A 12,639-nucleotide genomic window follows, 5' to 3' on the forward strand; every position below is an offset into this window, starting at 1 on the left:
CCATGTACAATTTCATTCTTTATTCTAGGCTCAATTCCATCATTGTTTATTCTACTAATAGCCCTGGAGCAATCACCTTTGAGTTTAAGACCTGCTGCAGACCTTTTAATCCTTAGAGGCACTATATAAAGAATGCAAAGTCTCAAGGCTATGGAAGTCTTCTGCAATCCTCTCCCTAATCTGATAACATTAGAACAAAAAAGGGTCATAAAACATCAGAATGGCTTTAGAATAGCTCAGTACAGCGGGAGCTGACCTTTCTGCCAGCAGTGCATTATTAACCAAAATGGAATATTTCCTTGGAAGCTTATGAATGAAACAGCAGAACAGCAGATGGTCACAACAGAGGAAGTCCAGTAAAGAAATCTATTATTATTTCTCATTCACAAGTCATTCCTCTTCCAGGATTATGCAGACATCCAAAGCAATTTTTCTGGCAAGTAGGAAAAATTTCAAGGAACTGAAGAGCTTCTTCTTCTGTTGCTTCATATATTGCATGGTTCAGTGACTGCCCAGTCAATTTTTTTTTTTTAAGTATTAGCCATTATACTTCATTTTATCCCTAACTCTAGTAATTCCTGGTGGGGAAAAAAAATCAGGTGTATATTTTTAATCTATTAAGATTGCAGATCTTAGTCCTGGCATTTCTGTTATCTTGATAGTCCAGTAAAAATGGTAGGATTGCTCTCATTTCCCTAATTTTAATAATTTTAAAAAGCACCTTAATTTTTGTTAATTTTATGGATGGTCTTTCCTGTTGGTTTTCAATTTCATGTGAGGTAAGAAACAACCTTCAGAGGAATTATTTGGAAGCAAAGGTCAATTGTGTTACAGAACATTTAACAGGTTTATGTTTAAAATGAAAGTCACCTACTATGCCACCCCTATTGTTCCATTACCATTCTCCTGCTGTAAAGACTAGTAGCATCAATAAAACAGAATAGACTAGAATAATATAGTTGGAAGGGGCCTTGAAGGTCTTCTAGTCCAATCCTTTGCTTAGGCAGAAAACCCTATACCATTTCAGACAAATGGTTATCCAATCTCTTCTTAAAAACATCCAGTGTTGGAGCATTTACAATTTCTGGAGGCAAGTTGTTCCACTGATTAATTGTCCTAACTGTCAGGAAATTTCTCCTTAGTTTTAAGTTGCTTCTCTCTTTGATTAGTTTCTACCCATTGCTGCTTGTCCTGCCCTCAGGTGCTTTGGAGAAGAGCTTGGCTCTCTTTTCTTTTTCAGCTTGACTCCCTCTTCTTTGTGGCAGCCCCTGAGATACTGGAACACTGCTAACATGTCACCCCAAGGCTTACTTTCTTTTGGGCCCCAAAATAAGCACTAGGGCTTATTTTCAGGGAAACATGATTTCACGGTGATCAGCCAGGCTGGGCACCCCACCCCCACACAAGAATCGGCAAGTGCGTGTGGACTGACCGTATAAGGCAGCAGCTGTAACTTGCCAATCCCTTGGTTGGTGCACTCTAGGGCTGCACAAAGGACAAGGCATGGAGCAGAAGATCGGCAACCCTGATGTGCCGCAGAGGCTGCAGGCAAGCTGAGAGACGCAAAGACGAGCCTCCTGCACCACCACCCCCACATTCCAGCCCACTGATGCTCAGCTTTCATGCAGCCCACACGTCACGTCTGGATCCCCTTGCCTCTGCTTCTGCCTGCTGCTTGCATAGGTATTCACATGTACTGCAAGGGCTGCAGCTGCTGCCAGACACCATTGGCCTGCATGGGCAAATGCCCATCCCTTTCACTAGGGGTTATTTTGGGTTTAGGTCCTATTTTCAAGGAAACATGGTATGCATGTATGTTTAAATTCTGTAGTTTTAAAACTACCGGTATGTCTTGTATAAGTAGAGCAAATGTCTTTAGTGAATGCCAAAAGTTGTTTCTTTTGAACTATGAGAAGTCATATATACAACTAGTCCTTGCTTAACAACCTGCAATTGTGGCTAGCAGTTCCCTTACTAAGTGATGTCATTAAGCAAGATATCATATAACCATGATGGACTTAGAATTTCACTTCTACCATGGTGATTAAGTGAGACATCATTTGTGAATTTACTGCTAGCTTCTCCATTGCTTCTGAAGCAAAGATCAACAGATATCCACTGTAACAATGTTCAAGTTAACAAAATAATTCTGAAAAGAAAGCATTTTATTTAATAATACACAGATCAATGTTAACCCAATTATCCAGCCCTTTTTTAGACTAAAATAAATTATAGTCATGGAAGCTAACTATTGTTTAAATGATAACACTATGTTTTACCACCTTCTAATGAATTTACACTTGAGGTACCATTAGAAAGAACCATTTTTCTTACCAGTTTCCAGATACCCTTTCCAAAGAACTTTTAGAGAGTCTGTTGACCAACACACATTGATCTTTATTGTTGCTACTTACAAATTACTGTCAATGTCCTCATGGAGTTAGACAAGCAAAAGTACACAATAATGTGGCAGTTTATAATCTAAAATATTCAAAGCCAAAATCCTTGAGTACAAAAATCATTTTTCTGTTTCCAGGATAAGGAGGAGCAAAAATTTTATTGATCGTGCATGGCAAAATCTAACTCTTTTTATCATCATATATTTTCTGAATATTATAAGGAGGTTTTATTATTTAAAATCAGCCAGAATGCTAAATTTTCATGTCCAAATAGGCTAATCTACAGTCTGCATCTATTAAACCATTATGAACTGTTGACTGCACAAATCTTACATTGCATATTTTATTTATACTACCTGTGAAAAGCACAGAATCCTACCATGATCCTTGGGAAATGCCTTGTCAATCCCATTTCTGGGCATTGTTTGGTATGTTATACACTGCTCAAAAAAAAAAAGGGGGGGACACAAAAATAAGACATCCTAGATCGGAATGAATGAAATATTCTTATTTAATACTTTGTTCATTCATAGTTGAATGTGCTGACAACAAACTCACACAAAAATTAGCAATGGAAATCAAATTTAGCAACCCATGGAGGTCTGGATTTGGAGTTACACTCAAAATTAAAGTGGAAAAAACACTACAGGCTGATCCAACTTTAATGTAATGTCCTTAAAACAAGTCAAAATGAGGCTCAGTAGCATGTGTGGCTTCCACGTGCCTGTATGACCTCCCTACAACACCTGGGCATGCTCCTGATGAGGTGACGGATGGTCTCCTGAGGGATCTCCTCCCACACCTGGACTAAAGCATCCCCCAACTCCTGGACAGTCTGTGGTGCAACGCGGCATTGGTGGATGGAGTGAGACATGATGCCCCTGATGTGCTCAATTGGATTCAGGTCTGGGGAATGGGCGGGCCAGTCCATAGCATCAATGCCTTCATCTTGCAGGAACTGCTGACATACTCCAGCCACATGAGGTCTAGCATTGTCTTGAATTAGGAGGAACCCAAGGCCAACCGCACCACCACATGGTCTCACAAGGGGTCTGAGGATCTCATCTCGGTACCTAATGGCAGTCAGGCTACCTCTGGCGAGCACATGGGGGGCTGTGCGGCCCCCTAAAAAAATGCCACCCCACACCATTACTGACCCACTGCCAAACTGGTCATGCTGGATGATGTTGCAGGCAGCAGAACATTCTTCACGGTGTCTCCAGACCCTGTCATGTCTGTCACATGTGCTCAGTGTGAATCTGCTTTCATCTGCGAAGAGCACAGGGCGCCAGTGGCAAATTTGCCAATCTTGGTGTTCTCTGGCAAATGCCAAATGTCCTGCACGGTGTTGGGCTGTAAGCACAACCCCCACCTGTGGATGTCGGGCCCTCATACCACCCTCATGGAGTCTGTTTCTGACCATTTGAGCATTCACATGCACATTTGTGGCCCGCTGGAGGTCATTTTGCAGGGCTGTGGCAGTGCTCCTCCTGTCCCTCCTTGGACAAAGGCGGAGGTAGCAGTCCTGATGCTGGGTTGTTGCCCTCCTAAGGCCTCCTCCATGTCTCCTGATGTACTGGCCTGTCTCCTGGTAGTGCCTCCATGCTCTGGACACTACGCGGACAGACACAGCAAACCTTCTTGCCACAGCTCGCATTGATGTGCCATCCTGGATGAGCTGCACTACCTGAGCCACTTGTGTGGGTTGTAGACTCTGTCTCACCCTACCACTAGAGTGAAAGCACTGCCAGCATTCAAAAGTAACCAAACCATCAGCCAGAAAGCATAGGAACTGAGAAGTGGTCTGTGGTCACCACCTGCAGAACCACTCCTTTATTGGGGATGTCTTGCTAACTGCCTATGCTTTCCACCCTGTTGTCTATTCCATTTGCACAACAGCATGTGAAATTGATTGTCAATCAGTGTTGCTACCTAAGTGGACAGTTTGATTTCACAGAAGTGTGATTGACTTGGAGTTACACTGTGTTGTTTAAGTGTTCCCTTTATTTTTTTGAACAGTGTATTTCATGTTATATTTGCCACACTGCAAGCCAGCACACTGCATCATTTTCAAACCTGTGGCAATCATAAGAAGATCCAGCCAAATAATCTTTAGAAGTCTCTCCTTTTCCAGGATTTCTAATTGCATGGATTCACTAATGGTATGTGTTCTCCTTGGAGTTCTAAAAATGTTATTTTTTGTTTAGTATTCTATGTAAATAAGAGATTTGTAGAAACACAAGTACAATTTTAAGTGAGATTAACAGTAAACTGTGACCTCTAAGACCAGTGTTCCTGTATTTTTGTACTTACAATTCTGTAAGTTTTGGGAAATCTAGATATTTTCAAATACTAAATTAAAATTAGATACAATAAGACACATATTGACATAAATATTATTAGATTGGAACCCTCTATGTCAGTGGTTCTCAATTTTATCTTTGCCACAGATCCCCTCTAAATACCTTTTGTGGCCACGGACCATGGTCATGGACTACCAACATCTTTCAACTCAAGATTTAAAGCATTAGACTGCATCATACCTTTGCAGACCCTCTGGGACAACACTGTGGTCTCCCCAGAGGTCCACAGATCACAAGTTAAGAACCACTGCTCTATGTTGTCATATGGAAATGTTTTTTAGTGTAATCAGTGGCATTTATTTCTGAATAAGTAATAGCGCACTCTTAAATGCAATCCATTACAACTTATTTTTAGTAGTCCCTTCTAGATAATATGCTTGTTTAACAGTCTAGGCTTTCTGATCAGCTATGAAACTTTTCCCTCTCCTGATAAAATGGACCCTAGGAAAAAAATTATCTTAAGCTTGCTTCAAGGTCTCAAGTCTTCCAACGAGAATAACATTTCATGACATTCAAATGCTTGATTTCAAGATCAATTTAACTACCAGATATAGTCTGAGATTTGGGAAAGAGGATTGACATTCCCAGCAGTAGCAGCAGCAGGATGAGTGAGACTTATGTGACTGTTACTGAGGCAAAGTGAAAAATATGATGGGTAATTCTGGAAACTCATCATTTACCTAAAAAGCTATACTTTTATTTTTTTAATCTGATTTTTTTTTAAAAAAAGGGGTAGATTTGCAGCATACACTTGCAAAATGCAAAGGGCAGCATGCACTTAACTGGATCATTGAAAAACTCAGCCTGTTACAGAAGTCCAAAAACATGATCATTTCTGCCTCAGGATTGAGTCTGAACAAACCTCAATAAGTATAAATTAGTATTGGGTTATATTTTAAGCCAGGCAGACAGACAATCTGGACTAGAGATTGAGGTGAAAAGATAAATGGTTTGACCACTAATCAGCAGGACAATGATCAAATTTTGTACTTTCACATTATTTTTGAGGACTTATAGTTGATATTCTCCTTATAATTTACAATGAATGCAGTACCACTAACTCTCTTCTAGCCTTTTTATTTATGTTTGTGGAATATACAAAGAAATCTGAGATGGGCTACCCTTTTGAACCAGATAATCTGAGAGCTGCACATCCTGCATGTACAGTAATGTCCACTGGTTATTCTGCCTTTTTGTCTTTGACTTCGACAGTAAGGATATCTCCTTCCCCTGATTCATTTGAAGGAGTCATGCTGATCACAAGGGACTGTTTACTGATGCCTGAGAGCACTGATGGTTGTGGTGGAGGTTTTGTAACTGCCTCTTCTTTAGGAGCAATTGATTCAGCTTTGGTTTCTTGGACTTTAGTCTTGGGCTCCTCAGCTGGTTTTTTTTCCTGTGGATTTGGCTTGATATTTTTTGTCTTATTTTTTTCTGTCTTTTCTTTTTCTTCATTCTCTTTCTTTGCCTGTTCTTCCTGTTCTTCCTTTTCTTTCTAAAAAAAAAAAAAAAGATTAAATATTGACTTATCTTTTTCTACCATCTTTCCATGTTTTTTGCTCTTTTTTACTGCTTAGTTCTCCTCCACATTTTCCCTCTAAACATAGACTAAATACATTAAATGGGAATGCTTAGTTGAATCTAAGTGTAATCTCACAGCTTTGTCCATAGTGACCAGAGGAACACATTTTTCCAAGCATAGTTAGTAGACAACCCATCCTCACTTCAAAGTGGTTTACTGGTCATAAGAGTACTGTAAATGATTGACTGATTGATGTAGCACCTGGAATCCTTCACAAGTTCTGCTAACTACTAAGACAAGAGGATGTTACATAAATAGTCTTAGAATTTCCCAGAAGTGAGTTTGATCATAAACATGCTTAATATATCATTTATTTACCAGAATAATTTATTATATCATTTATTACCAGGATAATTTTTAAATTACTTTTTAAAACCAGTCTTTTATATAACGGTTTGTGCATTTCCCAATATCTCTAGATCTTATCAGAATACCTGACATATGTCTATTCAAAAATTTTTCACTGGTATAACTAAAAGATTGCATGCCTTCTATAGCATCAGTAAATATAGTTTTTTCTAAATATAGTTTTACACTTAAATCAACCTTTTTCAAAATCTTGTCTTGCAGACTACACAATAAGTTTTATATTCAAAGCAAGTTTCAAGTGTCGTGTATGAAAAATGCTCTTTAATCCATAAAGCAGGGGTGTCAAATTTATTTCATTGAGGGCCACATCAGGGTTATGTTAGACCTTGCGGGGCTGGGGTGGACATGGCCAGCTCAATGCCACTTGTGTCGGTGGTGCCTATAGCGGCCCAAGCGCTCTACCAGCGAAAACGGGCTCCCAAGCTCCATTTGGGCTGCGATGGTCTCCTGCAATCCTCTGCCAGTGAAAATGAAGTTGGGGAGTGGCATCCATGTCCTTTGTGAGCTCCATTTTTGGCTGTGATGGTCTCCTGAAACCGTCTGCCAGTGAAAATGGAGTTCAGGAGGGGAGACCTCCCGAGCTCTGTTTTTGCTGGCAGAGGCACTGAGGACCGGTTCTGTGCTGTTTTTAGGGTGGCCCCATGGGCCAGATCTAAGCACCTCGTGGGCCAAATCCAGCCCCCGGGTATTGAGTTTGATACCCCTGCCATAAAGATAGTTGCAAAATTAATTTCTGAAATCATTTTTACTAATTGCTAGTGTCCTGAATTTCAGGTATTTCTTTAACTTGATCCATTTTCTGCCTTTCTTGTTTTACACTGGGTTAGCACCACAAAAGATACATACCAGGGCCTCATTCTCTTTCTTCACCTTGTTAATTATGTTTAAAATACCTCCTTTCCCACCACTTAATGCTTTGAGCATCTTAGGCGCTTCCGCTTTAGCCATAAGGAGAGCTAGGCCCTTTACAGATGGTGGTGGTCCAGCAGGTTTTCCTGCCTTTTTCATAAGTGCTCTAAATTGTAGAAAAAGAAGAGGGTGGGGAAAAGCCATCAAATATAGCATCAAATGCTTCTTAATGATCATTCTAGCATCCGTTAAGTCTTCCAATCTTATTTTCCTAATTAGTCAATGAAATACAGCAACTTATGCTGTACACTTGGACCTATCTTTGTTTCCATTATTTTTAACCTTTAAAATTTTATTATATCTCTCCCTTGTTTCCAAGTGAAGAGTACTGTATATGATTGTCTTGTCCTTTTTCCATTGTCAGTTATCATGACAGTTCAGCAGTTGCATAGTTACCTAGATGGTTTTGACTGGATTGGGCACATTTGCCTACCTATCAAGTCCTTCCTAAGGACTGGGGATAGACAGATGTTTTCTCTTTCATAGTGTTAAAGGTATCACCACAAGAATCTGATGTCAAGTTATTCCAGATTAAGCTGCCTTTTGCAATTGATCAATGGAGATTTTGTCAATGCTAATCATATTCAGGTATATTCCAGACATTTTGGAATTGTAGTCAAGGCACCTATTATGATTGATATTATTTTTATTTTCTTGTCCCATTGTCATTCTATTTCTGTTTGTGGGTCTTTATAGTTTGTTATCTTTTCCAGTTCTTTCTATTCTACTCTGCTGTTGCCAGGTACTGGTACACCTACCATCCAGACTTTTTTTTGTCTTTATTATTGACAATTGTTAAGTCTGGGATGTTATGTTGCAGGTGCTTCTTTGTTTGAATTCTAAAGTCCCAGAGCATTTTATCATCTTCATTTTCTAATACTTTCTCTGTTTTGTTTTTCCACCCAGTTCTTAACTTATAGGCAAATAGCATTTGTTGTAAAACTTCCAATGCACCATTGTTGTTAATATTGTTATTATTTAAATGAACAATTCTGCTTTGCCTGTGTATGAATAATTTCCATCTCAGTTGACAAAAAAAAATACACATCCTGTGCCGAATTGTATTTATTTCCTTTAACCTCTAAGCACTTTCCACCTCATTTTCCATTGATTTTTTAGTTCATAAAAAAGAAAGAAATTCCTTGCAAGAATTTTAATGCATATCATGGATGTATGAATTATATAGCATCTAGTCTACTCTAGGGATAACAGAAAGAATTGATTTCTTGGTGGTCTTTAGCCCCTTTAAAAGTATTAATCTGAATAAAATTCCATGGACACTAAATGTATAATTGTTTCCTACTAAATCAGTACAGAAATAGCTCAGAGTAGATGGCTTGTAAAATAAGAAAATATTTTATAAATCATCTCAGAGTATTCCATTACCCTTTGCCTTGTATATATTCATCATAGTCAACTTAATAATTTACTTTCAATCTTGTTTGACAAAAAAATACATATTCTGCACCCAATTGTATTTTGACATGGAACATGTTGTTGCAGAGGCTTAATGAGACTGGAACTGCCAATCAGAAATAGTCTGCACTCCAGCAGTTTGAGACTGGCTTCATCCCTAGCTCCTGCCCACCCAGAAGTTCTAAAGAATGCAATACTGAAGTAGATAAATGGGTACCACTTCAGTGGGAAAAAACTAGCTGCATTTGTGTGTGTGGAGAGCGGAAGCCAGTGCTAGACCTGGCAGAATATGGAGCACCGCGATATGGAGAGAGGCAAGACCAGGAGGAGCCCAGAAGAGCCAGGAATCTAAGCACCACTAGTTAGCTGGTGTAAAGCTGGTTCAATCACAACCCCCATGGTGCACCAAGGATTGGCATATAAATTCTGAACAGAACGAACTAGCATTCTAGGCTGCCAGGAGTGCATTATGTATCTAGCATGTGTGGATTTTTGTGACATTGTATGCCATATGCTAAATAAATAAATAAACTTAATAATTTTCTATTTTATACTTCATTAAAAGAGTATTTTGCATGGATTCATATGTGCATGATAGGTGAACAATTTGTGCATTATTACTGGAGCTTGGAAATAATCAATTTAATTTGACTTAAGTTTATATTTTTTAAAAATTCTATACCATCCAGAAAAATGCAGTTCTTAGGCAGTTTGAAACTGCAATAAATGAATAAAATTAGCATGATTGAAACAGACTAGAACAGAGATGGTATTCAGCAGGCCAGGTCTGAAGAACTGGTAGTGGAACTTTTGAGTTTGGAGAACCAGCAAATGCCACCTCTGACTGGAGATTTTACAGTATCCTTCCTCTGCCACGCCCACCAAGCCACGCCCACAGAACTGGTAGTAGAAAAATTTGAATCCCACCACAGGACTAGAAGTAGTAAAAGAAAACCTGAGATATCTACCAGTAGCAAGAAGCATAATCTCTCCTGTTCTAAGACTACATTTTGAAGTGATATGTATCAAAAGTGAGTTTCTTAATATTACTCAGAATACATTGCTACTTCACAATAAGAATGTCTAAATAGCCCCATGTAGTATTTGCATAGTCATTTTAAAACCTCTTGTTTTGAATAATGTTTTTTTTAACTTGGCAATTTTAAGATATACGGACTTCAACTCTTAGAATTCCCCAGCCAGCATTTTGGTTGTGGAATTTTGTGAGTTAAAATCTATATATCTTTAAACTTATCAACTTTGAAGAACTGGGTTTAGACCTACAGCTTTTAGCATATTAATCTTGAATTGTCTCTCTTCCAGCACTAATCATGCCTCTTCTTTAAAATACTACGACTATAATACTAATATCCTGGTAAGATACAGTAATGTATCATAGGACTTAGCATAGCAATATTTTTTCTACACATAGACATTAAAAACACATACTTTCCCTTCTTTCTCAAGTGCCTTTCAGATTCAGGATAGTGCACCAGGATTTCATTCAGTGTCTTCTTGTCAAGAATAAAAAGATTGGCAAATCCATGAGCAATCACATTCGCAGTTCGCCGATTTCCTCCACTGGCTGCTAATAGGCTGAAAGGGCAAAAGAAACAGGCATGCCTCTGCTTCTAGTTAGCCATCCTACAAGCCACCTCTCCTACACTTTGAGTATAGTGCTCAAAATAGACTTATTGAGAAAGTTGGGGAAACAGAATACTTTTTAACTTAGTCAAACCTGAAAATTTGGATAAAAAGCTTAATAAAGTTTTAAACTAACTTGGAAGATGGTAACCAGATGCAAGTAACAGCAAGACAAGATTTATAATCTGATGGTTTGGGATGTAATTTTCTTCAGCAGATCTAAAAGATGGGCTGGACTTGAATATGCAAGCCGGCTAGAGGACTCTGAGAAAGGTTTGTATTTTAAAGACTCAAAGTTGATAGACTTGACCAGTTATGATAGACTTTGACCAGATAGACTTGACCAAAGTTGATACACTTAATTTTTTCAAGAAGATTGAGGAGCATTGGGGAATGCATTTATCATACCCAACCAGAAAACAAATGTTAAGAGATGTTACAATTTACAGGAGACTTTTTTGTACAACAAATTCAGTGGCGATATACACAACAGGACTTTGTGACTTTGGGGGGATAGAATTCAATATTTGATCCTGGATGGACCAGAAACAATGACTGCGGTGATCTATGGTAGACCAGGAGCCATTGTGGAACTTCTGTGTGTGAAAACAATAAATAGACTGTTAATAGATGTTTTTAAAGTTAATTTAGCTGTTGGTTATTAACTATGTTTCCATATAGTGGATAAATATCAGGCTGGCTTGGGTAAATACTATTCTATAAATTTATAAATTGTGTGTTTGCTTTGCAAGGAAGGAGGAATTATTATCTTTGAAGTATATTTATCAGTATTTGACTAGGGGGACAATTTATGTATATGTCTGTTTTAGTTTTTTATTTAGTTATAAATTTTACTTATTATTTTATGCACTCTTTTAATAGTCTTGTTTATTTTTGTTTTTGAGTTTGTAGTTTATTGTTTTGAGTAAAATAAAAATACTTTTAAAAAAATGCTATATCCTCAAATGGGATCTTCTCTGTTCCAATTCTGTCTGATGTTCTTCATGTGAACAATTCATCAGGGTTTAACTTGAGCTATTTCTAGCCTTGAATTTAGCATTCAATGGTGGGAAGCAGAAGGCCAGCATTCTTTGGAGCAGACAATCTTTTTGGGAGGCTAGCTACCACTATCAGCAGCAACCAGTAGTTGGTAGGAAACCACTTTCTCTCTCTTTTGCTTGAATGAAATGAAATTAATACACATAAATTATCCATCATTCAAGCAAAGCACCGTATGAGACATGAATAGCAAGAGGGGAAAGGTAACTGCATTCAGAGAAGCCAAGAGTTACAAATGTCACCTTTCCTAAATCTGTGAGTTATTCATATAAATCAGGGCTATTCAAAATTCACTTTTGTTAGTAGAATATTAGAGTGAAAAAAATCATTTTGAAAGTATTAGATCAAGCTTGAATTATTTGTGATCACAAATCTAAATTAATCCTGATAGTTCTTTATTCTTGCATGTGAAACCACTTTTCATGAAAGGCAATTTACGTTTGGTCTATTGGGAAGGCATCACAATCTGGTTTCATTAAGATAAGACATTTGAAAGAAGGTAAAAGGGGTAAGATAATTGGAATTAAAGTATATCAATGTGAATAAGAACCTATTACTGGTCTCTAATTACCTTCTTGGTATATGGTTCCACTTCATATGCCACTTCCATTTGTTGTTTATTTTATTGCAAAATAATATATAAATAGCCACTATCAGACAAAAGAGATAAATAATCTGATTTCTGAACCCCTCTTTTATTATGTCACTAGCCATTGATGAAGTTTTTTATGGATGTATTGGTTTTGTATGCCATCCATACAAAAGAGTCCATTAGAATTGGGTAGCTGTGCTAAGTTTAAATAAATAAAAATAAATAGAGAAGAAAAATCCTATTAGATTCCAGTTCTTCTGTATAACACAAGCACTAGTGCAAACAAGTCTGAGTCCATGAAAATGT

At 37.9% G+C, this 12,639-nt stretch overlaps 1 protein-coding gene and 1 long non-coding RNA gene across 2 annotated transcripts in view; both read right to left on the minus strand.

The window, feature by feature from the left end:
- Window positions 1-2,374: 2,374 nt before the first annotated feature.
- Window positions 2,375-12,639, minus strand: part of LOC148126425 (uncharacterized) — a 402,020-nt gene continuing 391,755 nt past the window's right edge. Inside the window, exon 2 of the long non-coding RNA XR_015743253.1 lies at window positions 2,375-2,842. This is a non-coding gene — a long non-coding RNA (uncharacterized LOC148126425). The remainder of the gene's footprint in view (window positions 2,843-12,639) is intronic.
- The window catches only part of CNGB3 (cyclic nucleotide gated channel subunit beta 3), a 70,442-nt gene continuing 62,221 nt past the window's right edge, over window positions 4,419-12,639 (minus strand). Inside the window, exons 16-18 of the mRNA XM_087931484.1 lie at window positions 10,488-10,634; window positions 7,560-7,728; window positions 4,419-6,257 (exon numbers count right to left, since the gene is read on the minus strand). Coding sequence (XP_087787610.1) covers window positions 5,943-6,257; window positions 7,560-7,728; window positions 10,488-10,634 — 631 coding nt within the window. The 3' untranslated portion in view covers window positions 4,419-5,942. The remainder of the gene's footprint in view (window positions 6,258-7,559; window positions 7,729-10,487; window positions 10,635-12,639) is intronic.

This window comes from Pseudonaja textilis, chromosome 3, assembly GCF_049901715.1.
Source record: "Pseudonaja textilis isolate UNSWEBS1 chromosome 3, rPseTex1.2, whole genome shotgun sequence".
In the NCBI taxonomy this organism is placed as follows: domain Eukaryota; kingdom Metazoa; phylum Chordata; class Lepidosauria; order Squamata; family Elapidae; genus Pseudonaja; species Pseudonaja textilis.